General features: G+C 56.6%; 2 protein-coding genes across 4 annotated transcripts in view; one reads left to right on the plus strand and one right to left on the minus strand.

The window, feature by feature from the left end:
- Positions 1-1,439: 1,439 nt before the first annotated feature.
- On the plus strand, positions 1,440-18,526 carry HK3 (hexokinase 3). Its single transcript, XM_008529750.2, has 19 exons — positions 1,440-1,842; positions 4,333-4,454; positions 8,602-8,764; positions 8,968-9,122; positions 9,209-9,328; positions 9,419-9,514; positions 10,362-10,461; positions 10,543-10,726; positions 11,222-11,377; positions 11,539-11,772; positions 12,135-12,430; positions 12,542-12,681; positions 12,760-12,879; positions 15,330-15,425; positions 15,596-15,695; positions 17,299-17,482; positions 17,568-17,723; positions 17,873-18,106; positions 18,194-18,526. The coding sequence occupies exons 2-19, from the start codon at positions 4,359-4,361 to the stop codon at positions 18,336-18,338; spliced, it is 2,775 nt and encodes a 924-aa protein (XP_008527972.1). The 5' UTR covers positions 1,440-1,842; positions 4,333-4,358; the 3' UTR covers positions 18,339-18,526.
- The window catches only part of UNC5A (unc-5 netrin receptor A), a 61,343-nt gene continuing 54,657 nt past the window's right edge, over positions 18,497-25,182 (minus strand). For all 3 annotated transcript variants that reach the window (XM_070570275.1, XM_070570277.1, XM_070570276.1), the window contains 9 exons: positions 24,875-25,063; positions 24,468-24,770; positions 21,937-22,024; positions 21,552-21,720; positions 21,144-21,377; positions 20,890-21,039; positions 20,648-20,812; positions 19,894-20,072; positions 18,497-19,667 (listed from right to left, as the gene is read on the minus strand). In XM_070570275.1, the coding sequence (XP_070426376.1) occupies positions 19,502-19,667; positions 19,894-20,072; positions 20,648-20,812; positions 20,890-21,039; positions 21,144-21,377; positions 21,552-21,720; positions 21,937-22,024; positions 24,468-24,770; positions 24,875-25,063 (1,643 nt within the window). In that variant the 3' untranslated portion in view covers positions 18,497-19,501. The remainder of the gene's footprint in view (positions 19,668-19,893; positions 20,073-20,647; positions 20,813-20,889; positions 21,040-21,143; positions 21,378-21,551; positions 21,721-21,936; positions 22,025-24,467; positions 24,771-24,874; positions 25,064-25,182) is intronic.

The raw sequence follows: 25,182 nt of genomic DNA on the forward strand, positions 1-25,182 counted from the left end.
AGTCATGGCTGTCAGAGCTGCTCACAGACCTCAAGCCCAGGCTGCTGCCTCCCTCCATAGGCCCTGACACACACCTTCCCTGACACTCTGCCTAGGGTACCAAGACCCCTGCTCCTGGGGAGATGAACACAGGACTTCCAGAAGCAGATAAATCTTTATCTTCCAGATAAAGAGCCCTGGCATTGCTTTTCATGGACGTATCCTCACTCTGGCGCAAGAGACTGCAGACTCTGGTGGTCAGCATGAATCACAGCTGGGTCTTTCACATTCAGTTCTATATTCTCTCCCAACAAAGTTGAGAGAAACGGAGCCCCAGGCTAGGCAGTATGCTATGTCGTGGGTGATGGCCACTCTGTCCTCCCCACCCTTTCCCCAATTTCCCTGCCTTTCAGAACATTTATGACCGATTGGTACCCAGGGAACTGTGCAGCAGGGCTGATATTTCCAGGCACAGTCATGCCAAAACTGGTACCAGAGCCACCATCCCTGGTCTCCATCCTGGGGTCATGTGGAGGCCATGTACTACCTGTGGATAATGGTAGGGTTACTGCTGATGAGGTAACCCAAAATGTTTAAAGTATCTGCTCACCAATTTCCCTGAAACAAAAATTGGTGCAGTTCGTCTAGTCTCCTACCATGGTGGTTGTCTTAGTCTGTTCGAGCTATTATAACAAAATACCACAGTCTGAGTGGATTATAAACAATAGAAATTTATTTCTCACAATTCTGGAGGCTGGAAGTCTGAGATCAGGGTGCCAGCATGGTTGGGTGAGGACCCTCTTCTAGGTTTCAGACTGCCAACTTCTCATATCCTCACATGGCAGAAGGGGCATGGGAGCTCTTTGGGGCCTCTTTTATGAGGACACAAATCCCATTTATTAGGGCTCTGCCCTTTTGACCTAATCACCTCCCAAAAGCCCCACCTCCTAATACCATCACCTTGGGGATTAAATTTTCAACATAAGAATTTTGGGGGAACACTGATATTCAGACCACAGCAGTGGGCACAGTGATACCCCAAGGTTTTGTGCATTCAAGACTAATTCGGGGGGAACCAGCTTGGTGGCCAATGACGTTACTGCAGCTTGAGTCTCCCCTTCCCCTTGTGGTAAAGACCCAGGGTGTGAACCTACTCTTCCCCCTTGGCCTACAGACCAAAGGCTAGACTCCACAGTGGGGCTGCCGCCTCTCCCACCATATATCCCCACCTACATGTATCCTCTTTAGGCCTTTGGAGCTGCACCCCATTCCATGAAGGTGCCTGTGCTCCATGATTTTGTACATGCTCGCTCTTTGTTAAGGACCACCTCTGTCAGCATATTGCCCTTCTTCCTTCAGGGCTCAGCTTCCTCAACTTGACCTGCCCACTCTAGGACAGAGTTAGTCTCTTCCTCTTGTGTTCCCACATTACCTCTTTCTCATTAATACTTCCTCATTTTGGAAAATTGTCTATTCTACTGCATATTTCTCCAGCTCCTTTCCAGGGGTGAGCCACCACTTCAAAAGTCAGACTGTGAGTGTTTGTAAAATGGACAGAGCTCTGAGGGGATGTCCCAAAGTCCTTGACCCAGTTCAGGGCTTCAACTTCTTGTGGTCGTCTTGCTTAAGTTTGCACCATGGCCCTACCTACCCCGGGCACCTCTTAGGGCAGACTCAGACGGAAGTGCACTTTCCTGAATTAGCTTGTTTCTAGTAAGTGGTGGCTAAGGAAGAGGGTGGGGCTTGGGGACATAAGTCACTTGTGAGTTTCATTACTGGGCGCAAACCAAGTCAGTGAGATGCCTCACATTCATTGAGAAGAGCTTGGGCCTGAGGAGAGTGACCAACTGCTGCTGCTCCCAGGTAAGAGCCTCCTCTGATTCCTGCCTGCCTCAGCTCCAGCCCCTTGCCCTCATCTCTCCTGCTTGGCCCATGCTGGAGGAGCGGAGGCTGGGAAGACTAAGCCAGCTGGTCCTCCATGGTGACTCCCATCCTCGGCAGGGCTCCTTGGGATACCTTTCAGAAGGAAGGTTCGATCCATGTAGCTAATTCAGCTGAGTTAAGCCAAGAGGCCAACAGTTATTCAAATGTGTGCAGACCCTGGGCTGGGTTCTCGGGATCTAGTGATGTGGGAGACATGCCCTTCCCCACAGGGACTCTCAGCTGGAAGAGGCAGACATGAATATGGTTCCTGAGATCTGAATACTGGGGTTTCTTGGGAGAAGCTTCACAGTCACTAGCATGTAGAAGTGCTGAATAAAGTCAAATAGAGTGAATGAATGAATGATTGAGCTAGCTGGGCTTTGAAAGGAGAGGAAAGCTCACCACATTTGTAGCCCTTGGCCCTTTCCAAAGGTAATTGCCTCAGTTACCCCATTTTATCCTTGAAACAGACCTGTAATGTATATGGAACTAACGTCCCTGTTTCACAGATTTAGAAACAGAGTGTAGGTATGTGTGACTGGGGAGATTTCTTAGAAACTGATTTCTTGGGGCCAGCCCCATGACCGAATGGTTAAGTTTGCATCCTCTGCTTCAGTGGCCCAGGGTTTCGCTGGTTCGGATCCTGGGTGTGGATATGGCACCACTTATCAGGCCACACTGAGGAGGTGTCTCACGTGCCACAACTAGAAAGACCCACAAGTAAAATATACAACTATGTACTGGGGGGAATTGGGGAGAAAAAGCAGAAAAAAAAACCCCAACTTATTTCTTGGTTCTCCAAATAAGAAATCTCCTCTCCCCCCAATTTTACAAAGCTGTATTATTACCTATCCATGCCAAGCCCTGTGCTGGGCTGAAGATGCAGAGATGTCTCAGACACTGGTTCCGGACTCAGGGAACACTGAATGAAGCTGGACAGTGGGAGAGGGGGCGAAGCTTGTAGTCAATGTGGCCGGAGTGTGAAGGGGAACAGCAGGAGAGGAAGCCTGGGTTGAGGACAGTGCGAGGGGCCTGCAATGCCTCCATAAAGAGTTTTAGACTTTTTTTTTCTGGAGTGAGCGACATTCCAATGTGACGGTTTACGTCCTTTCTTAGGGGAGATAGAGCTTGGAAACGACATGGTAAAATCTGGTTTTGCACGGTCACTCTGGTGATGTGTTGGGAGCTAGTGGGGCAGGGAGGTGGACAGATTGGAGCAGAAGTATCAGGAAGCTGTTAGAACAATCGGATGGAGGAAGGTCTAGGGCAGTGGCAGTGGGAACTAGGAGGAGGGGACACACTCGGGAGCTCTTTCTGTTCCAGCTCCTTCAGCCTGAGAACTGACTGCACAGAGCAGGAGCGTGTCAGGGATGCATGCAGGCAAACTGGACTACCAGAGTGAGCAACTAAGCTGGAAGACAGGAAAAGAGTTTCTTGGGGAAAAGTGAAGGAGAAAATGAATGTGGCTTAGACTTTTGAGTTTGAGGGCCCTTCCAGCATCCAGAGAGTGATGTCTAACAGACCATTGGAATTTGGGATTTGGCTCAGGACAGGGGTGGATTTGGGAGCCCTCATATGGAGGTTTTAATCAAACCTTGGGGGTGAGTGAGATAAGGAGGGAGTGTGGAGGAGAGAGATATGGCCAGAAACCTGGGAGTCCCATTAAGGTGAGAGGAGAGAAGGAGTTATGAAGACTGAGGGACTCAGGAAGGAGGCCCAGCAGAGATGGGCTGTTGAAGACAAGGGACAAGAGAATGGCTCATATTTCTACCTCTTTTACAGTAAGAGAAGAAATTGAAATTCAAAGAAGTTATAAATGACTTGCCCAAAGTCATGCCATTAGTGGAAGCCCTTTCTGAAGCACAGATCCAGCCCTGTCCACATCTCCCTTCAGGAAGAAATGCGTGCACCTTAGCTTGTCATAAAGGCTATCTGTAGTGCAGCCTGCCTGCTTCTCCAGCAGGTCTTTGGCACCTTCTTACCTTATACCCTTTATTCCAAACCTCTAGAATGTCCCTGAACTTGCAAACACAGCAGCATGTCTGTCTCTCACTGCCTGTGTCAACGTACTATGATTGTTGATGAGGCTGTCAGGTCCCTGAGGGCGAGGCCTAGGTCTGCTTCATCTGTACCCCAGCATCCAGCACAGTAGGCATCAAGAACTCATAAATGTGAATGAATGACAGAATGAATGAATGGCCTTGGGATTAGAAACCAGCTTTCCCAGTGCTCTCTCCCTACACATGCTTCTGGAAGATGAAGGCCTTCTGGTTGATTACTGAAGGATCTATAATCGTCAGAGGTTCTGAGCTCTGCCCACAGCTTCCTTCCTGGTCCTCTTCAGAAGAAAGTTAGTTAAGGGTCTGGGTCACAGTCTCTGAGAGCCTGCAGAATACATGGTTCACCCGGGATGTTCCTTTCTTCCCATAGGTGGCCACCCTCCACTGTGGAACCACATGGACACCATTGGGCCTGTAGGGTTGCGGCAAGGGGAAGGATCCCCCTGCAACCCCCAGGAGGGCTTGCCCTGCCCCTCAGACAGCTCTGAGCTGGTAAGTTCAGCACTGGGTTCCCATCGCATGCCTATTCAAGGCTGTCAAGAGCAGGATCAGCTGAAGATGCCATGGGGCATGGCTCACAGCCGTGCAACGCATTCTAGTTAACCAAGCCTTTCATATCTGATCTGGTAAATTCTCTTTCAAAGCTCAACACAATGGCAAGGCGGTGATTACTTCCTCATTTTACAGCTAAGGAAGAGGGGATTTAGAGAAGTGAAACGACTTGAGTTTAAGGTGTGACAGGAGCTTGAGCTGAGATGTTTCAGCTCCAAACATATTGCTTTTGCCACCTTGCCACTCAAGCAACGCCCCTGCCCCAAATGGGTGGACACAGTCTAGAAAGGACTGTCTCGGGGATTTCTGGTAGAAAGCTGTGTTCTTGAGGCCCTTCTTTCCCCAATTCTCTTGTCTCTCCTGCCTGTCTCCCTCCGCTCAACATAGCCACTGCAGTCAGGCACACCGAGGTGATTCCAGTGGCCCCCTCAACTTGGAGGTTACTATGCAGCATAGTGCGCATGCCTCAGGTTAGCTCAGAGTGAGTTTTCTTTGTCCTGTCGTCTTGACCAAGATTTAGAAGCCCTTTGTCTACCACACCCTTGAACAGGAAACACTTGTGTAAGTCATTTCATATCTCTTAGTCTTTGTTTCCTCATCAGGAAAATGGAGGAAAATAAAGTCTAATCTTCCCGCCCCCTGGAGGATTAAGAGAGCTAATGGAGATCAAGGACCCGCTCAGAGGAGGCATCTGTGAAAGGCTTCTCGAATTGTTCCCTGCAATTTCTTGAGTTTCCCTGCTTGTTCTGATATCTCCTGGGCTTGGCTTGTTGCCCAAACTGTGGGGGCATCACCCCTCACTGTGTTTCATGCTCCTACTCCACCCTTGTCCAACCTCCACCCCAAACCCGGCTGTGAACATTTCCTCTGTGCATGACTCATAGCTGGGCCACAGAAGTGAGCAATGACTGGGCCGCAGGGCCTGCCTGACTGGGGCTGGCTCTAGGGCCTGCCCCCATCTCCTCTCTCGCTTTGTGCCCCTGCCTCCTGAGACTCCTGCACTGGTCCTACATCTACCCTGCTGGCTCCATTGCACACACCTGCAGTTTAAAGACAATTCCCTTTGGCTTTGGGGGAACTTCACAGGAATTTCCTGTGGCCTTGGGCCCTCTTAGTACCAGAGGCCTCACGCTTGGCTCCCCTTCCCACAGTGATCTGAGGAGAAGGTTATTTAACTACAGAGTCCCTTCCTGACCCCTTCCCCCAGGTCTCTTTTTGTCACCAGAGAGGGCATGGAATCAGGCTCTCCAGGCCAGTTGTACCTTGTGCTCTGAGGATAAGGGAACCTACGTTTCACTGAGCGTGCCCTATGGGCCACTCGCTGTTCCACCCTTCATGTCTGCTGTCTCCTCAGTCATCACAGCGTCTCTGAGAAGTAGGTGCTATTTTTGTTCCTGCTTGATAGAGGAGAAAACCTGCTCAGAGAGGTGAGGCGATGGGCCCAGACCAACCAACACAGCAAGTTGGTCAATGGAGCCAGCGTTGATGCTATATTGGATTCCCCCCTCTCTAGTGCTTTGCTCCTTGCCCTCCTGGCTGAGGTCTCTCCACATTCTTCCTTGGGAAGGTTGGAGGGGAGACTTCAGTTTCTTCTCCTGGCTGCTGCTTGCCCACTGGAGTCAACCAGGGAAGTCCTCCTGTCTTTCTTGCAGCTTCTGCCATCTCCTAGTCACTCCTCTTGCACCTCTCACTGCACTTGGGAGGAGAAGGAAGAAAAATATCAATCTGCCCAAGCCATCAACTTCTCTACAACTCTGCTGTTATCATTAAGCAATAATAACACAGCCCTCACATCTGAACAGCACTTTACATTTCATGTACATTATCTCCTTTAATCCTCATGGCCCCACGACCACTCAATCAACAAATCCTTCCTGAGTGCCTGCCTAGAGCCTGCCACTCTGCGTGGCTCTGAGAGACAGCCATGAACAAGGCACACCCCATGGCACTGGGGGCTTGGGGGGCCTTTTGAGTATTGTTTTTCTTTTGGTTTTCCACAAGAGGTGGCTCTTGTCGCCACAGAGAGAGGTTTGATTTGCCCAGGGCCACATAGCCAGGAAGTGGCAGGGCGAGGACTCGGATGTAAGTTTTCTCATCCTAGATCCTATGGGGTTTCTTTGCTGCAAACTTCATCAGCTTTGGATTCTTTTCAGGTGAAGATGTTAGTTTTTATAAGGCTCCCCATTTATGTGGAAACATCTCCACAGTCAGATCTGGGTTCAATTCCCGCCCTGCCCCTTAATAGCTGCTTGGGTTAGGCAAATGACTCTCCCTCTCTGAGCCTCAGTTCTTCATTTGTAACACAGGAATAGCCTCTCCTAGCGTGCATGGCTGCAGGACGCATCTGCTGTAACGTACACATGGAACTGCACATCCAGCCCTCCAGTTAGGATCGTTTACCTCCTTAGGGATCTGTTTCCCATTCTCATACTAAAGTTGGGGCACTGGGTCACTCCTGTCTCCCTCAGTGGGCAGCCTCTCCTCCTTGGCTCTCCCTGCCTCCTCAACCAGGTGCCTGAGTGGTTACTTCACAGATCTGGGTCCAGTTGGGGGCAGCAGGTCATAGGAATGGAATTCCTGTATGACAGGCAGTGGGGCCTGGGAGAGGCTAAGCCTGGCAAGATGGAGTCACGGGACCCTCCAACCAACCCGGGAAGGCTGCTGGAACCTCTCTGAAGGACAGGCCAGAGGGTCATCTGGGGGCAGCGTCCACACAGATGTGAGGCACGGGGGTGCTTCTTTTTTTTTTTCTTATTATTTTTTGTGTATGTGAGGAAGATTCACCCTGAGCTAACCTCCATTGCCAATCTTCCTCTTCTTTTTGCTTGAGGAAGATTAGCCCTAAGCTAATATCTGTGCCAGTCCACCTCTACTTTATATATGGGATGCCTCCACAGCATGGCTGATGAGTGGAGTAGGTCTGCACCCAGGATCCGAACCTGCAAACCCGGGCTGCTGAAGTGGAGCATGTGGGACTTAAACCACTCTGCAGTGGGGCTGGGCCCAGGGGTGCTCGTCTTAAACTCCCCCACCTCAGGCTGCTGGTGGAGAAGAACCTGGGGTGTCCGCTTTCCCCGCCTGCTCACTCCTCCCTTCTCTCTGATCCACACAGGCCCCGCCTTTCCCCAAATCCATCCCCTGGCTCCGAAGGAAATCCCTTTGTGCTCTTCTGCTAGATTTTCAAATGACTCCTTCATTTCCTTCATTTGGGTTGCCTCTGCAGGGAGACCTTCCCTGACCAATATGCAAAAATACCTCTTCCTCCCTGGTCACTCTCAGACTTCTATTCCTGTGGGGTTTTTTTGTTGTTTAATAGCTACCATTACTACCAGAACCATATTATACATTTATTTGCTGATTTTCTGGCTCCTACACTGGGATCTGACCTCCACAAGAGCAGGCCTCAGCTGGTGGCGCAGCACGTGGTGCTGAGGATGGTGCTGGGCACGTAGGCGGGCCTCAACCGACGCCGGTGGGAAGGACGGCCGCCCGGCAGGAGGACTGTCCTCCAGGGGGTGGTCTCCAGATTCTCCTGGGCTGGGCTTGCTCAGGCTCTAGATCGAGTGGGTCAGGAGAGGGAAGCACCTGAACTTGAAGTGTGTTCACGCATTTGTTTGAGGACAACTCACCCAGCAGTTCGGCTCTCGGTACTGGGGAGCCAGAGAGACATTAATTAAGGTGTGACAGGAGAGAGGACTCACTACACCCCGAATTCAAAGAAATGGAGGGGGTGGGAAGGTATAGGGAGCTGAGAAGGAGCCACAAAGGAATGGAGCAGGAGGAGGAATTGAGTGGGTCTTCCCTCCAGAAAGAAGCCTTCTGAGGATGCAGGAGCTGGGTGCAGGCGGTGAGGGGCAGGAGAGTTAGGTGTGTGAGGAGGCCAGGAGTGGGACTGGGCAAGCTCTGTGGAGGCCAGCAAGGCTAGAGAGGGCTCAGGCCAGCCTCTGGGGAAGCCGAGAGTGGCTTGCTGGTCTGGACTGATGAGGGGAGATGTGAGCCTGCCAGGGCTGGCCTGTCCTGGTTGGAGTCAGGGAACTTGGCTAGGTCAACAGGGCTCCCAGCCAGATGTTGGCCTGTTTCTCCCCAGGTACAGGAGTGCCTGCGGCAGTTCAAGGTGACAGGTGCACAGCTACAGCAGATCCAGGCCAGCCTCCTGGGCTCCATGGAGCAGGCGCTGGGCGGGCAGACAAGCCCTGCCCCTGCTGTCCGGATGCTGCCCACATATGTGGGGTCCACCCCACATGGCACTGGTAGGTGACCAAAATGTGTGGCCAGGACTGGGGAGAGGGCTCTCATCTAAGGGAGTGCGCCGTTCCTTATCCCTGACTCTATCTGTAATGCCCCCATCTCTAAGCTCCCTTGACGAGACTTTGCAGGCCTTGGGGATGTTTCTGGGAGGCAGAGGGCTTGGTCTTGCCAGCTGCATGCCTCTCTGTGACTTGCTTTCTCCCAGAGCAAGGAGACTTCGTGGTGCTGGAGCTGGGGGCCACGGGGGCCTCGCTGCGCATTCTGTGGGTGACCCTGACGGGCATTGAGGGGCACAGGATAGAGCCCCGGAGCCAGGAGTTTGTGATCCCCCAAGAGGTGATGCTGGGTCCTGGTCAGCAGGTGAGCGCTCACTGCCCAGTCTCTGGGGCCCAGCTGGGCAGCTAGGGCTTTGGTGGGCCGAGCTGAGCCCCTTATCTGTCCCACAGCTCTTTGACTTTGCTGCCCGCTGCCTGTCTGAGTTCCTGGATACTCTCCCTGTGGGAAATCAGGGTCTGAAACTTGGGTTCAACTTCTCCTTCCCTTGTCACCAGACAGGCCTGGACAGGGTGAGGCAGAGTGGGCTCATGGACTGTGGGTAGAGGGGCTGCAATTCCACGAACGCCGTTGGAGGAGTGACTCGGTTTTCTTCCTCCCAGAGCACCCTAATATCCTGGACCAAAGGTTTTAGGTGCAGTGGTGTGGAAGGCCAGGATGTGGTCCAGCTGCTGCGAGAGGCCATCCAGAGGCAGGGGGTGAGTGGAGGCAGGGGTGATGGGCGGGCTGCCCACTTGGCTTCTGCAGGGCCCGCTTTCCTTTCCTGTTTATATCCTTTATCCAGTTTAGCCCTGGGGTAAATGCTGCTACCATTCCCATTTTGTAGGTAGGGAGGCTGAGGCTAAGAAAGATCAAATAAATGTTCAGGACTGTTGGGGGAAGCAAAGAAGAGAGGCCTTGACCCATCTCCCAGTCTAGTGGGGAAAGCATTCCAATGTGACAGTCCCAGTTGAGGAGGTGGTTCCGATGACTCGTGGAGCACTGGGGCCAGCACACCAAGACTTGAGCAGGGACTTGAAGGAGGAGTTTTCCAGGTGCAGAAGCTGGGGCTGGGGAGGAAGATCCAGTTTCAGAGGGACGTATGCAAAAGTCTGGAGGCCTGAGAGAGGCGGATCCATCTGGACTAACTGTGCGGGCTGTGTGAGTGGCAGAAGTCAGAGCTGGGAGGAGCAGGCTCAGGGAGCCAGGCCAGGACGAGGGTGAGCAAGTGAGGTGCCTACAGCACAGTCTCAAGGTGCAGCATCTGCCACCCTCATCCTGGTCCTGTGGGGGGCCAGTGTTCTGGAGGTGATGGCTGAGGTTGGGAGCCCCTGAGACTCCCAGGGCCTGAGCTGAGGGCAGAGGAGCCAAGGGGAGGATGGGATGGGAGGAAAATCCTCCGTAGGGTGGGGGTGCCTAGAATGTATGTGACACAAATGTGTAGGTCATTGTTTCATGGACTCTGGGCATCTCCATCTAAGCTGGAGCCCCAGCCCTGCCCATCCCCCAGGTTCCCAGGTCTGCCCCTTCAGGCCAGGCCCAACCTCTGCGCTCTCCATTGTCTAGGCCTACAGCATCGATGTGGTTGCCGTGGTGAATGACACAGTGGGCACTATGATGGGCTGCGAGCCAGGGGTTGGGCCGTGTGAGGTCGGGCTCATTGTAGGTGAGCTGTGGACCATTTGTGATGGTGGGTGGGGTGCATGGCTGCCTGGAGGGCAGGCCCTGATGGGGTCATCCCTGTCAGACACCGGCACCAATGCGTGTTACATGGAGGAGGCGCGGCATGTGGCAGTGCTGGACGAGGACCGGGGCCGAGTCTGCATCAGTGTCGAATGGGGCTCCTTCAGTGATGATGGGGCCCTGGGACCAGTGTTGACCATCTTCGACTGTGCCCTGGACCAGGAGTCCCTGAATCCTGGTGCCCAGAGGTGGCCCCAGCTTCTGCTCTAGGCCCTATCACTGCTCTGCTCCCCTCCCCCTCTGCTGTCTCTGTACTCCAGCCCTCAGGCCCTTCCCTTTCACTTGGAGGGTCTCCGGGTTGCTCTCTGGGGGGACCCTGGCCAGGCTCAAAGAAAGAAGGGCACAAGGTTCTAGAGCCTAGAGTTTTTAACCCTTGGCCCTCCCTTATTCCTGACTCTGACCGGTCCTTACAGGAGTTGGGGGTTTGGGAGTAGCTGAGCAAAGTGTCCCCTGCCCTCCTTTGGGTTCCACCACCTTCCAGGAGCCCCCTGAACCTAACCTAAGCTGGAGGGGCAGCAGGGTCTGGGTAAACTCCAACCTGTCTCCGGGGGGGCCATTTCCTTCTGGAATATTTAGTCTGGGGACCCCCAAAAAATGACCTCTCTTTGGGGACTCTTGGAGGTGGGGCCAGGTGGGCTGAGGGCTTAGGAAAGGCTCTGTCCAGCCACTTTTCACACCCGCAGGTTTGAGAAGATGATTGGGGGCCTATACCTGGGTGAGCTGGTGCGGCTGGTGCTGGCTCACCTGGCCCAGTGTGGGGTCCTCTTTGGTGGCTGTGCTTCCCCTGCCCTGCTGAGCCGAGGCAGCATCCTCCTGGAGCACGTGGCTGAGATGGAGGAGTGAGTGGGAAAAGCCAGTGGGCTTACACAAGGGGCTTCTTGGCTTGGGAGAGGGGAGGATGCTGTAGTCCCCTAGATAGCCAGGGGACTTTGGGGAGGCAGGGAACTTCTGGGATACCTGAGCCCCAAAGAATCACCCTGTCCTACCCCCCTACCCCCAGCCCCTCGGTCGGGGCAGCCCGTGTGCACACTATCCTGCAGGACTTGGGCCTGAGCCCCGGGGCCTCAGATGCCAAGCTCGTGCAGGACGTGTGTGCGGCAGTGTGCACACGGGCTGCCCAGCTCTGTGCAGCTGCCCTGGCCGCCGTCCTCTCTCGCCTTCAGCACAGCCGGGAGCAGCAGACGCTTCAGATCGCTGTGGCCACCGGAGGCCGAGTGTTTGAGCGACACCCCAGGTATTGGGAATACACAGGATCTTGTGTGAGCAGGTAGCAGGAACATGTGTGTGTTTGTGGTTCACACCCAGAGAGCACTCTGGTACCACAGGTGCAAGGCAGTGGGTTTTAAATGGCACCCAAGCAGAATGAGGCCAGATAGGGGCTGGGGAGTGGGCAAAAGAGGTCAGAGGAGAGAGAGAGAAGATGTTTCTCCTTGAGTGTGCAAGGGAGGGGGTTGCTGGGAGCACTGGGCATATGGTTGTTGCACAGATGAATTTAGAATTGAATTGATTTGAAGTGATGGGACCCAGGGCTTCAGCAAGCCCTAGGGGTCAGGGCCAGGTATCAAGCCAGGATGGGCCTGGTATATGTCTGTGTAGGTTCCTCAGCATTCTGCAGGAGACAGTGATGTTCCTGGCCCCCAAATGTGATGTCTCCTTCATCCCCTCTCTGGATGGGGGTGGCCGAGGTGTGGCAATGGTGACTGCCGTGGCTGCCCGCCTGGCTGCCCACCAGCGCCTACTGGAGGAGACCCTGGCACCATTCCGATTGAGCCAAGAGCAGCTGGCAGCACTGCAGGCACAGATGCGGGAGGCCATGATCAAGGGGCTCCGAGGGGAGGCCTCCTCCCTCCGCATGCTGCCCACTTACGTCCGGGCAACGCCTGATGGCAGTGGTGAGGACCTGGCCTGAGTATGGGGCTGGGACATGGGCTCCTGGGGGTCACAGTATGTGCTGGGGTGGAGCCACCTGCTCTGTCCTGACACTGAAGGTCTCTATTCCACAGAGCGTGGGGACTTCCTGGCCCTGGATCTCGGGGGCACCAACTTCCGGGTCCTCCTTGTGCGTGTGGCCACGGGAGGTGTGCAGATCACCAACCAGGTCTACTCTATCCCTGAGTGTGTGGCCCAGGGCTCTGGACAGCAGGTACCCACAGCCTGGGCCTGGGTCAGGGGTGGGGAAGGGTCAGGGGTAGCCTGTTCTCTGACTTGCCTCAACCCTCAGCTCTTTGACCACATTGTGGACTGCATCATGGACTTCCAGCAGAAGCAGGGCCTGAGTGGGCAGAGCCTCCCCCTGGGTTTCACCTTCTCCTTCCCGTGCAGGCAGCTCGGCCTGGACCAGGTGAGGGAGGGAGGGCCAGGAGAAGCCATCCCCAGGGACTCCCCCTCACCTTGAATTCCCTTCATGGAGTGGGCAGGAAGCCTGGAAGAGGCTTTGAGGGTCCTGGGCTGAGTGGAGGGGCAAGTGGAGGCATGCTAAACTTGGCCTGCACTCAGCCTCAGTTTCCCCAGACATGGTGTGCCCAGGTAGAGGGGGTGTGGTGAAGTGGCCTGGAATCTAGGGCTATGCAGAGGCCTGGGATGCAGAAGGGCATGGATACCCTTGGGATGGAGAAAGACGGATATCCCTGGGATGGAGAAGGGCATGGATACCCAGTGGGCAGGAGAGTGGAGCCAGGGTTGGGTCTGGGGCACTTGGGAGCAGTGCAGGCCCAGGTTGGGGCTGACCAGCCAACGATTGACTGTCTCACCCACACTGGCATAGGGGACCTGCGGGGAGCAGTGTTTGTTCTGGCTCTCAAAGGGGCTTGTGGTTGCACTGTTTCTTTGCCCTCTCTCCCCTTCCCGGCCTTGCTTGTGACCCTCTCAGTGCCTCGGGGTTGGGCGCCCGACTCGGGTGGCGGAGCAGCAGGTACGGGTCTAGACATGGCACCCACTCGACACACACCTCTGCGTGTCCTTTAGTGAGAATGGTAACCTCTCAGTGCCCACACCTGAGGCCTGGTGTGGAGACAGCTCTGCCCAGACCTCCAGCCCAAGCTCCCAGGAGTCTCCTCCTCGACACCCTCAACTTCTGCTGAAAAGCCTCTGGTGACGAGGAGCTCGCTGCCCCTGAAGGCACCCATGGCCGTCTTCCCCACCTGCACCCGCTGAAACCTCTGCCTTCTCTGCTCCAACTAGCCTCCGTGCAGCTTTCGCGCCCTCCTCCCGCTCCGACCTCCCTCAGACATCTGCCTCTGCACTCGGCTCTCCTCTACACCATGGGCTTTTGGATCGTGCAGTAGGTCAGCAGAGTGTCTCTGCTGGTCTGCTCTGCTCCAGGCTGAGCATCCTGGCACCTCGTGATTATTCTTTGTAAGGTCTGAGAAGCAGGCGGGACTTAGTGTGCAAGATCAGGCAGGCGTGTAAGAAACGTGGTCCTATTAATGTTCTATACCTGAACTTAATTTCTATGTTAAACCCATATTCTTCTGAGGGGTGAAAACTTAACGTTAATCAATCTGGGGACTCTCTTCCCCAGGTAGGCACTCCTCTCAGCTGCACAGTATCCTTTGCTGTACAGAACGTGCAGACGCGCAAGGAGCTTGGGGAGGTGCCCAGGCCCCAGCTGTCTGGCCTCTACCACATCTGCTCTTGGGTCCTCACACCTCCCTGGGCGTTGTGTGGGGAAGGACGGCAGACGCCACCTCCGCTCTCAGATCACCCAAAGCCCTCCGTCTCCTCCCCTCCCCAACAGGGGCATGCCTAGGGTGGAGGGCAGCCTTTTCAGGAAGCCATCCAAAACCTGGCTCTGACTTCCCCGCCAGCTCCCCTTCCCCAGTAGAGGGGGTCTTTCTCTTGTCTGGGAGCAAGGAAGCTTTGCTATTTCTCATGATCCAGTCCCCCCTAAACTGGCTCTCCCTCTCATTCACTCTCTCACTCTCTCTGGTGTCTCTTTCTGAGACAGTGAGCGTAGAACACTCTAGCTGTGGTTACATGGGGAAAGGCATAAAAGGAAATATTACTGGGGGAAATGTTGGTTAATATTTCTAAAATGTCCCGCCCCAAAGATTTCCAGAGCTGCTCTCCATGCTCCTACTTTGGGCAGAGCAGGCCTTTTCTCCTAACAGCAGTGGAGTAATTCCTATCCCCCCTCGCACCCCCCGGAGGAGGCACACAAGAAAAGAACAGTCCTAAGCGCAGTCAAGCCCCGGTCAATAAGTTCACAGACTAAGGCCAATTTCCCACGGTAAAGGCCCCACCCATCCTGCCTGGGTGTCTGGGTTCTGGCTTTTCCATTTGTCCTTCACTCATATCTGGAACACAAGTGAATCTCCCATCGACGTGGCTCTGTCCCAACCCCGAAAATTCCTTCCTCTCAAGCGACTCTTGCTAGTTCTTTCTGGAAGAGCGGACTCTGCTGTCATTTGGACCTCAGAGCCTTCTCCATCCTCCCCTTTCTCACACACGGCACTTATTTTACCGGCTCTGTTCATTCCTAACCCAATTACAAAGGGCTATTCCTTCTGGGCAAACATCTTAAAATGGCCAGACCCTCAGACCATCTGAGCATTCTGGTACTAATAATAGAAAGGCGTAGGTCGGATGGTTATTAATAGGTTTCTTCACACTGGAAGGCTCCTGGGGAGTTGGGAGGGGGCAGAAGGCAAGGCCCTCTGTCATCTGCTGGAGTGGGCATGGAATCCTGCTTGGGGAGGGGGAAATCATATGCTCCTTATGGGGTGCAGGCTTTGGGAGCGCTGAGATTCCAAGGGGCCTCCAGCTTCCTGCCCCTCCTTGGTCCCACCCCAGGGCATTCTCCTGAACTGGACGAAGGGTTTCAATGCGTCAGACTGTGAGGGCCAAGATGTTGTGTGTCTGCTACGGGAAGCCATTGGGCGCAGGAAGGTAAGGGGTCTGCCTCCAGGGCTGCTTTGGGGCTGCAGTAGGCCTCGAGGGGAATGAAGGATCTCCTGCTTCCTGAGAAGGGGCCTTCTGCATGAGAGACCTCTGGGTCCAGTGCTGGTTACTGTGACGACCATGTTGCCCAGCAACTAGCAGCATCCTTTTGTGTGCAGGGAGTGGAGCTGAATGTGGTTGCCATTGTCAATGACACAGTGGGGACCATGATGTCCTGTGGCTATGAGGATCCCCATTGTGAAGTCGGCCTCATTGTCGGTGAGGAGGGCTCTGCTCTTTTGTGCCTTTACTGTCTGATGATAATTCACTGCCTCCTGTTGATTCCTCAGGTCGGATGTTCCCCTGGCCTTGGGGATCATTCTCTTCTGACCCAATGGGGCCCTGGAACACTCTGTCGGACTGGGAATCCAGAGTTTGGGTGTCTAGCCCAAACTCAGCTACTGACTCACAATCATTTCAGCTCTCTGAGCCTCAATTTGCCCATCTATTAAATGGATCGAAGCTCTGGAGTCACACAGATTTGGGTAGAAATACTAACTCTGCCACTTCCTCCTGCAGGCTCTTGGGCAAGTCACCAGAGCCTCAGTTCCCTCATCTCTAAGATGGAGATAATAGTGATGCCTGTCTCAAGGAGTCATGAGGTGGGGGTGGGGGTGGGAGGGGAGAATGAGCTGTGAGGGTCCTTCAGGTAGTCCAAGGTTCTAAGTCTTTATTAAGCACCTATCCTGTGGCCAGCTAGGGGCTGGATGAAGGGACTGGAAGACACATAAAGAAGGGGAAAATACCCGCCTTCTTGGAACTGACTGTTTAGTGGGGGTCGAGCCCAGAACAGCACATGGCAATCAGAGAGAGCAGAATCTGACTCTACGTGCCAGGGTAACAAGGCCAAGTTTGGAAAGGAAGTGGTCCCAACATGTACGGGGCTTGAAAAGAAAGCCTTGGAAGAAGGGATTTGGCTAGGCAGGGGAGGAGGGTTCCCGCAGCTCACTGGGCATCAGTCTCTTGGAGCAGGAGGTACAGGGTAGCCTCCCAAGAGACTGGGAGCTTCTGGGACATAGATCCTGGCACGGGGAGGAGCTCAAGAGAGGCACGCCCGGACTGCTGTGTGAATAAACAACCGGACAGAGGAATTCCAGGGGGGGCCAACAAGGAGACCACCTGCCTAGAGCTGCCCGTGTGTTGGGGAGTGGAATGGGCTGCCTTACCCAGGGTATGCCGTCTGCCTGCAACACCTTTCCTCTCTGTGCTTCTTGGCTTCAAGGTCAAATCCAAACATCACTGTCTCTCTGTAGCTTTTCCTGACCCTCTAGGCAGGAAGACTTACCCGTGCTCAGGGCTCCCAGATGTTCTTCTTTGCACTTCTATTTGGGCACATACAGGCAGTATCTGGGTTGGCTGCTCATTGTTCAATCTCTGGCCACTGTGGAGCTCCGTGATTCTCATGTCTGATTCCTGTCTATGACCCCAGCTCCTGGCCCAGCACCGGCTAGTTTGACTAGAGATCTGGAAGGCCAGTCCAGAGAGCTTGGGCCTCTCACTTGCACACAGTTGGGGATTCACACATTTCCCAAGGGAATGACATAACTAATGGACATTTTAGGAGCGCCCTGAGGTAGCATGCGAGACACACTGATGGTGGTGCTGGTAGGGGAAATGGTGGAGGCCCGGTGGGCTTGGTGTTGGCAGGGTCCATAGAAGGAATGTCAGGAAGGAGGGAAGACCAGGACCCGGGACAAGTCATGAGCATGGGGAGATGGAGAGGTATGGAATGAGCTCAAATTTTGCCATTTTAGTGTGGGAGGGCTCAGAGGGATCTTGTCTGTGTCAGTAAATGGCTCCCACCCGTCGGGCCTCTCTGCAGGAACTGGCACCAATGCCTGCTACATGGAAGAGCTCGAGAATGTGGCGGGCGTGGCTGGGGACTCAGGCCACATGTGCATCAACATGGAGTGGGGTGCCTTTGGGGACGATGGCTCTCTGGACGTGCTCAGCACCTGCTTCGATGCAAGTGTGGACCAGGCATCCATCAACCCTGGCAAGCAGAGGTGGGGCTAGGCCAGGCAAGGGTGGCTGGTGGTGGCTGGTGCTGGTGAGGTCTCCTGCCCTGTGCAGACACACGCTTTCACGCAGGTTTGAGAAGATGATCAGTGGCATGTACCTGGGAGAGATCGTCCGCCACATCCTCCTGCATTTGACCAGCCTTGGAGTTCTCTTCCGGGGCCAGCAGACTCAGTGCCTTCAGACCAGGGACATCTTCAAGACCAAGTTTCTCTCTGAGATTGAAAGGTGCTGGGGCCTGCATTACCTCCCTCCACCTCCCAAAGGAGCCTATCCTTCTACTTTGGGTGGAATGCTGGTTGGTGGGAGGAATCATGAGGGAGGAGGAGCTAATGCAGGACCCTCCCTCTCTGTGCTCTATTCCTTCCTGTCCCCAGTGACAGCCTGGCCCTGAGGCAGGTCCGAGCCATCCTGGAGGATCTGGGGCTGCCTTTGACCTCAGATGACGCCCTGATGGTCCTGGAGGTGTGCCAGGCTGTGTCCCAACGGGCTGCCCAGCTCTGTGGGGCGGGTGTGGCTGCTGTGGTGGAGAAGATCCGTGAGAACCGGGGTCTGGAAGAGCTGACCGTGTCTGTAGGGGTGGATGGGACCCTCTACAAATTGCACCCCCAGTGAGTCTGGGTGCCGGCCTGGGCAGGGAGGCATGGCCAGGTGGGGCCTGACTGGCCTGGGCTTATCTCAGGCCCTCCCCCTCACAGCTTCTCCAGCATGGTGGCAGCCACAGTGCGGAAGCTGGCCCCTCGCTGTGTGGTCACCTTTCTTCAGTCAGAGGATGGGTCCGGCAAAGGTGCAGCCCTGGTCACTGCCGTTGCCTGTCGCCTTGCCCAGATGGCCCGTGTCTGAAGAAGTCTCTAGGAAGCAGCTTTGTTGGACCGGAGCCCGGGCCCTGTCTGTTTCCCAGCCAGGCCCGGCCACCCAAGACTCCTAGAAGAGCCATGGGTGACCCCTCTGTGGCCACTGGCCTCGACCCCTGGCTTTCCCGGAGAGAAGTAGCACTTGGGTTAGCAATATATATATATAATTTATTTACATTCACGTCCGCTAAAATCCCTATGCGCCCCGGCGGCCGGGCAAGGCTGTGTACATAAGGCCAAGTGTAAGTGCGTGAATGCACTTAAGACAGAGTCAGGGCACGAGCTTCACACAACAGGCCCCGGACAGGGGCACGGCCGGCCCCAGGAACGGGCACGCCACGGCACGCACACTCGCCATAGTCCAGCCCGGGACTCCCTTTGCATATTCACACGCCCCGTTGGGCAGGGCTCCTCGTGGCTGGGGGCAGGGGTAGGATTGAGGAGGAGCTGTTGGGTGTCCCTGGGTGGGGGGGTGGGAGAAGGGCAGCATGTGAGAGGCAGATGTGGACTGGCACCAGGCGTGAGAGACATGAGTGGCCTCCGGGTGTGCAGCGTGAGATGTGTGTGTGTGTGGAGATGAATGTGAGATGAGCACACAAGACATGTGTGGGCACATGCCTGTGTGGGGGTCGTGTGCCTGAATCCAGGGGCCGCCCCCTGTCTGGCTGTGGCCCTCGGTCCCGCAGGCTTGGAGCTGGGCCCCTCAGATGTGCCCTTACCCAGCAGGCACAGAAATGTTTGCATAAGGTCCAGCTCAGGCAGGAGCTCTGGGGCCATGTCCCGAGCCCAGTGTGTGCGTGCATGCTCGTGTGCATGCGGCCCCCAGCCAGGGGCAGGAGGAGAGGTAGCATCACACGCACATACACACACATACAGGGGACTGCGCCTGGCCTGGCCTCCAGGCACTGTCCACCCTGGACCCTGGCAGAGTCACAGCAGGTGGCAGTGCCAGCCTGGCCAGACAGGCCGTGGAGGGGCGGGAGTGTGGGCAGGGCACTACACAAGGGCCAGTGTTAGGAGACAGCGTCCACCAGGAGGGGGCCTGTCCACGCAGCTCTCCCCAGGGTTGGGGAAGGGCCCTGTCCGGCTTCTGCCTGTCCCTGGCGGGTGCCAAAGCTGGTGAGAGTGTAGGCATTGTGGGCCTGGCTGGCCTCAGCACTCGGCCTCCGACACTGTGAAGAGGCCAGCATCTGGCTGGCCCAGTCCGGCCACTGCTGCAGCCAGCTGGCTGAGGTTGCCGTTGGGGAAGTGCCGGGCCTCCCACAGGTTGAGGATCATGGCTGTGGGGCTGGGCTTGGAGGCAAAGAAGCTGAGATGGCTGTGGAGGAGAGTGGAGGAGAGCCTGTCAGCAGGCTGCTGGTTCCTGCCCCCAAGCCTGCCTGCCCAAGGTCAGGGCTTCCCCTCAGCCAAGTGCACTGGACACCCCAGCTGCTGGTGGCTGGGCCACAGCCTCATAGGGTGTCCCGTCCACCCCACCTATCCTACCCACACAGGCTGGACTGCAGATGGCCTTCACAGTCCCTCCCTGCCCATCTCTCACCCACCTGTCCAGGTGGAGTTTCTGGGCCAGAGTCCGCCAGTCGGCACCCCGGCTACAGGGTGGGTCCAGGCTGGTAATGATCTTCTGCCGAATGAGGAAGGGGATCTTGAAGGCACTAGGGCCCACTAGGGCTGGGACCCCCCCTTCACTCTCCAGAGCCAGCAGCTCACCAAATCTTGTGTCCTGGGGGTAGGGAGGGGTGGAGGTGTCTGTTAGAACTTCCCCAGCTCAAGCCCACTGCTCCCTCCTAGGCCACCCAAGAGCCCAGAGCATGGGGCCGGCGTGGACACTGCGCCCCGCTGCTGCATCAGGACCCTGCTCACTGGAGCTCAGGGGGCAGTGACCTGCCCAAAGTCACACAGCCAGTGAGCAGAGGAGCCAACTGGCCTCATTCTCCTCCTTCTCTCCCCACCACTGCTCCCCAAGTCACCTCTGCTGACCACTCAGAACTCATGGCTGCCAGAAACGCCCTTTCCCTCGCTGCTGTCTGTCTAACTGACTCATCCTTAGAGGCCCAGCACAAAGTCCCTCCTCAGGGATGACCTCTGGGGCCTCCAGGCCAGCTCCGGCTCCGGCTCCGCGTCCCGCTGCTCTCACAGCCTCTTCAACCCACTCCCCAAGTCCAACTGCATTTGTACCTCCCTCCCGGGGGCACTCGGAGGAAGGTGCCAAGTGGTTTCTGGAGGAGGTGGGCTCGGTGGCAGGGTAGGTCCAGTGGAGAGCACATTAGGGCAGTGCTGAAGCCCACTGCTGCCCACCTTGGTGATGTTGAAGTTGATGTTGAAGCTCTGCCCGTCGCCCTCCACCTGCCACACCCACACCTTGCAGGCCAGGTCACTGGTGCTGGGGCTGACGCGTTCCAGGGTGAAGGTGCAGTGCAGGTACTGCTGTGTGCCATTCCAGATGTGGTAAAAGGGAATCTCCTGGGGGGGCACAGAGGTGGGGTCAGGTGTGCCCGGAGGCAAGTGTGCCCAGCTCCGGGCATCTTGAGTGCCCTCACCTGGTAGCTGACGAGAAGCTTGCTCTTCCACAGGGAGCTGGGCACGTCGTGGACGGACAGGCGCAGGTTGTGGTAACTGTCCTTGAAGTGTAGGATGCGAGGCTCCTGGATCAGCTGTCCTCCCAGCTGCTTCTCCAGCTGTACCACCTCCTGCAGCGCCCTAGGGGGTCAGCAGGGCCTGGGGGCCGGGAGGGCCCCTCCCCACTGGCTCCCCACCCCCCACAACTGACCCGACCCAGTGGGGCAGGCGGTACCTTGAGTGCGTCATGGGTGTCGTGCAGGCAGTAGACTCGGATGTTGTACTCGAGGGAGGTACAGGCCACAGGGGCGAACAGAAGCAGCTTGAGGCGCTTGGACGCCGCCACACTGAGGGCCTCTCCCACCAGGGCGAAGCGGCCCAGCTGCTCAGTGAAGATGTAGCAGGCGCTGGCCTCCAGCTGGCAGTAGTAGAGGTGGGAGGGAGCCTCTTCGCCCAGGTGCAGCACGTCCTGCGGGCAGGGCCCGATGGGTCAGCTCCAGGCCAAGGGTAGCTCTGAGGAGTGGCCAGAGACTGGGGAGGGGGCGTGGCTCCAGAGCCAGGAGGGAAGCCCGGGCTCCACCTGGAGCCCCACTTTGGGGGCAGGGGCGGGGGTGGGGGGGCGCTTGGGGCTGATCTTGCTCACCTCCCAGCTGCCCTCGCAGGACTGCTTTTTGAGGCGCAGGCTCCAGCTCTCGGGGCTGGGCTCCCCACAGTGGTCCATGGTGAGGATGACAGGACGAGTGAGCAGGACTCCGGGGGGCCCGCAGCTAACGATGGGACTCAGCAGGGTCTGACAGCCAGCTAGGGGCAACCTCAAGTGGGGAAACACAGGTGGGGAGGGAAAGGCATCAGTGGGCCGTCCTGGCAGCTGGGCAGGGGCAGGGCAGAGCTGGGTGGAGCTTAGGGGCAGCTCTTCCCCTGCTCTCCCGCAGGCCAGCAGGACGAGGACAGTGGGTGGGCAGGGGTGTCACAGTGATGAAGGCAGGGGCAGGCCCCGCCCAGCCCAGCAGCAGGGCCCACGCTCACACCTCACGTCCTCCGGCTTGTGCAGCGTGAGGTAGACCTCGTAGATCTTTCCTCGGGGTATGGCGTCTGGGGGGATGAGGAGGCTGATCCCTGCGACAAAGCGGGGGGAGGGCCGGGCTTACCAGGCGTGCGGAGACACCCCACAGCCCACTCTGCCAGCCCCTCCACAAGCCTCCGTTTGAGGACTGATTGCTGTTAGCCTGGCCTGGGGACAGAGGTGCCATAGGGACTGCCAGGCTGTCCAACCACCCACAGCGGCATGAAGCTGAGTCATGGTGACCCCAAGAACAGCTGAGAGAACTCAGGTGGCAAACGCATGCCTAGTTAGCCTGGGCACAGAGAACTCTGGAACCAAAGGAGCCAGGTATGCTGTACCTACCTCCCCCATTAACCCAAAAGGCACTGTGTGGGACCAGGCACTCCCTGCTTAAAACCGTCCCTGCCTCTGATAAAGCCAAGCTCCCTGGCCTGGCATTTAAAGCCCTTTGCCTCTGGCCCCAACGGTCTTCCCAGCAGCCTCTCCAGCCCAGCCTGTGCTGCTTTCCTGGCTGGCTGTCCTGGAATCACTGCCCTGAGCATGCCTCTGCCTGGGTGCCCCGCCCTCCCACCTGCTCAAGCTCCTTCCCTCTCCAGGCACGGCCATCTCTGGTGGGCACTCCACCTCTGGGTGACTTTGCTCCGTGCTGGGCAGGGGCCCCCTACAACTTTGCCTTTAACAACTTTGCCTGCTTCAATAGATCTCTCTGGTCTGGGAGCCATCGCACACATGTCCTCCTCTCTAGCTGATTCATCTGTGTTCCAGCATCTTGCAGAAGCAGCATCAGAAAGTGTCTGCTGAGGGAGAGCGAGGAGGAGCGGCAGCCTACCCATCCCACTAGGGGAATGAAGGGCCGATAGTCACTGGGCACCCATCGTGTGCCTGTCCTGTTCTATGAGCTTGACATGGACCATCTCACCTCATCATCCTCACAGCCTTGTGAGGGGAACATCATCATCCCACTCATGGAGGAGGGCATGAGGCACAGCGGGAGAGCTGCCAGGCCAAGACCCGAAGGGGAAGTAGCACATGAGGCAGTGGATGGGGGTGGTGGAGAGAAGCCCGTGCGCGTGAAGGGCAGCAGGCTGTGTTTGGGAGGCTGTGAGCCCATCACGGCTGCTTTGTGCAGGAGAAGCATGCATGGGAGGGAAGAGGCCGCTGCAGCCGGCCAGCAGGGAGTGGGTCATTGTGGCCTTGTCACGTGGGCTTTGCGGCGGGAAGCAGGAGCCTCAGGAAGGCTTTGAGCAGAGGAGGGACATGATCAAGTCTGGCTTCATTTGGTGAATGCCTGGAGCTGTGTACCAGATGAGAGGTAAGTGTGGTGGCTTGGGCCAGGACAGGTAGCAGGGAAGACGAGAGGCAGGAGGGAGCAGGAGCAGTTGAGGAAGAAGAACAGTGGGGCTTGGTGTGTGACCAAAGCTGGCATGGAGGTGAGCGGGCAAGTGAAGAAGAGAAGGAGGTCAAGGTGACCCCCAGTTTCTGGCTTGAGCAACTCAACTGTGCTGTCCCTGAGGTGAGGAAAGCCAGAAGCAGGAGGTTCTGGGGGAGGGTGGGAGACAGTGCCGTTTTGGGCACGATGAATCCGAGGTGCTGAGAGACATCCAGATGGAGCTGCCCAGGAGGCAGCTGGGTGTACGATTCTGCCGCCCAGGAGAACTGCGGCTGGGGCCGGAGGCGTGGGAGTGATCTGCACAGACATGGTGATTAATGCCGCGGAGTGGGCGAGATGGTTTGGGGACAGGGCACCAGGAGGGAGCTCTGAGGAACACCTACATTTAGGGAGCAGGCAGCGAGCGCAGCTGGAGAGGGGCAAGAAGACCAGGGGTTTGGGTGGTGAACAAGATGTAGTCTGCACAGAAACCAAAATGTAATGATGTATACCCAAAATTTATATTATGTTATAAACCAATGTTACTGCAATAAAAAAAAAGATCAGGGTCACGTGAGGTCATCTAAGCAGAGGGAATAGAGAATTTCAGGGTGGGCATGGCCAGCCACACTAGAGGCTGCGGTCCTTTCTCAAAACATGACCATGAAAAGGGCCCATGGATTCTCTATCAAGGTGACCTGGGGGACCCTGTCAGAGGCATGTCTGTGAGGTGGTGGGTGGAGAGGCCCCCTGTCCAGACATTTGTCCTGTGCTGTCTCTCCGGCCAGCTCCTCGGGACCAGCACCTGCCCTCCCTCTGGGCCCAGGGCCATCACGGGGCCCAGTGTACACAGGCTGGCCGGCTTTTTAATGGATGGATAGTAGTCCTGTGCCCTTAGGCAACAGGAGGGAGACAGTTCCGACCATGGCCTTGGCGCCAGCACCACAGCAAGCCACGACTGGATCCTCTCCCAACCTCTCTTCCCTTTCCTTTCTAGCCTGGTCAGCACTCAGGCTGAGGCTGGGTGGCACAGGAGGCCATCGGGGCTGCCCCATCCTCCTCCAGGAGGGACATAGAGGCCAGTCTGGCTCTTTAGAGCTCCCTGGGGCATCTGGGGTCCTTCCCACCTGTATTAGGGATCATCAGCCGGCCTCCGAGGAAGTTGAAGGTCCCGTAGGCCATGTTGCTGGTGCCACGAGGCAGGGAGCGGAAGAAGTTCTGGGTGGAGAGGCGGGAAACGAAGTCTTCAGCCTCAGAGGTGGGTGAGCTGTGGTGCAGCGTGTGGCGGCCACCACCCAGTGGGCTGAGCAAGTGCCCGTTGGTGAGCTGGAACTTGGGGCTGGGCCCGTCCTGCCGGGGACACAGACTGCCCTGGTAGCTGGTGGTGGTGGTGCTGAGGTCTGGCTGGATGGTGAGCAGATGGGGATTGTCTGCAAGGATAAAGAGACTCAGGGAGTGGCATGGGGGCAGCCCCGTCTGGGCAGCCCTTGGCGTTCAGGCCTCGCAGGAGTGCTAGGGGCAGGGAGCACTCCACCTGCTTTGCTGGGCTTGATGCTGACGGGCTGGAAGCCTGAGGTGAGGATGGAGGAGTCGGCCACGTCTGAGTCCAGCCCCTCCTTCTTGCGGCAATAAACGAGGATGAGGACAAGCAGCAGCAGGAGGAGGCACACGGCCACGGCAATGAGGCCCACGTAGAGGGCCACGTCCTCGGGGCCGGAAGCAGCTGCAGGAGAGAGTGCGGCCTTGGCAGGGGCAGCGTGCAGGAGGCCGGGAAGGAGCGGTCAGCGGTCTATACCCCAGGAGGATGAGGCCTCCGCTCCTTGGGCATCAGCACTAGCAGGG

Source organism: Equus przewalskii, chromosome 13, assembly GCF_037783145.1.
Source record: "Equus przewalskii isolate Varuska chromosome 13, EquPr2, whole genome shotgun sequence".
NCBI classification, from domain to species: Eukaryota; Metazoa; Chordata; class Mammalia; order Perissodactyla; family Equidae; genus Equus; species Equus przewalskii.

Bases quoted from the DNA above. Each gene is read 5' to 3' on its own strand.
- HK3 (XM_008529750.2), top strand. From the start codon at position 4,359: ATGGACACCATTGGGCCTGTAGGGTTGCGGCAAGGGGAAGGATCCCCC. The intron at 4,455-8,601 runs GTAAGTTCAGCA...GTTTCTCCCCAG, and splicing joins CCTCAGACAGCTCTGAGCTG to GTACAGGAGTGCCTGCGGCA. The intron at 11,773-12,134 runs GTATTGGGAATA...ATGTCTGTGTAG, and splicing joins GTGTTTGAGCGACACCCCAG to GTTCCTCAGCATTCTGCAGG.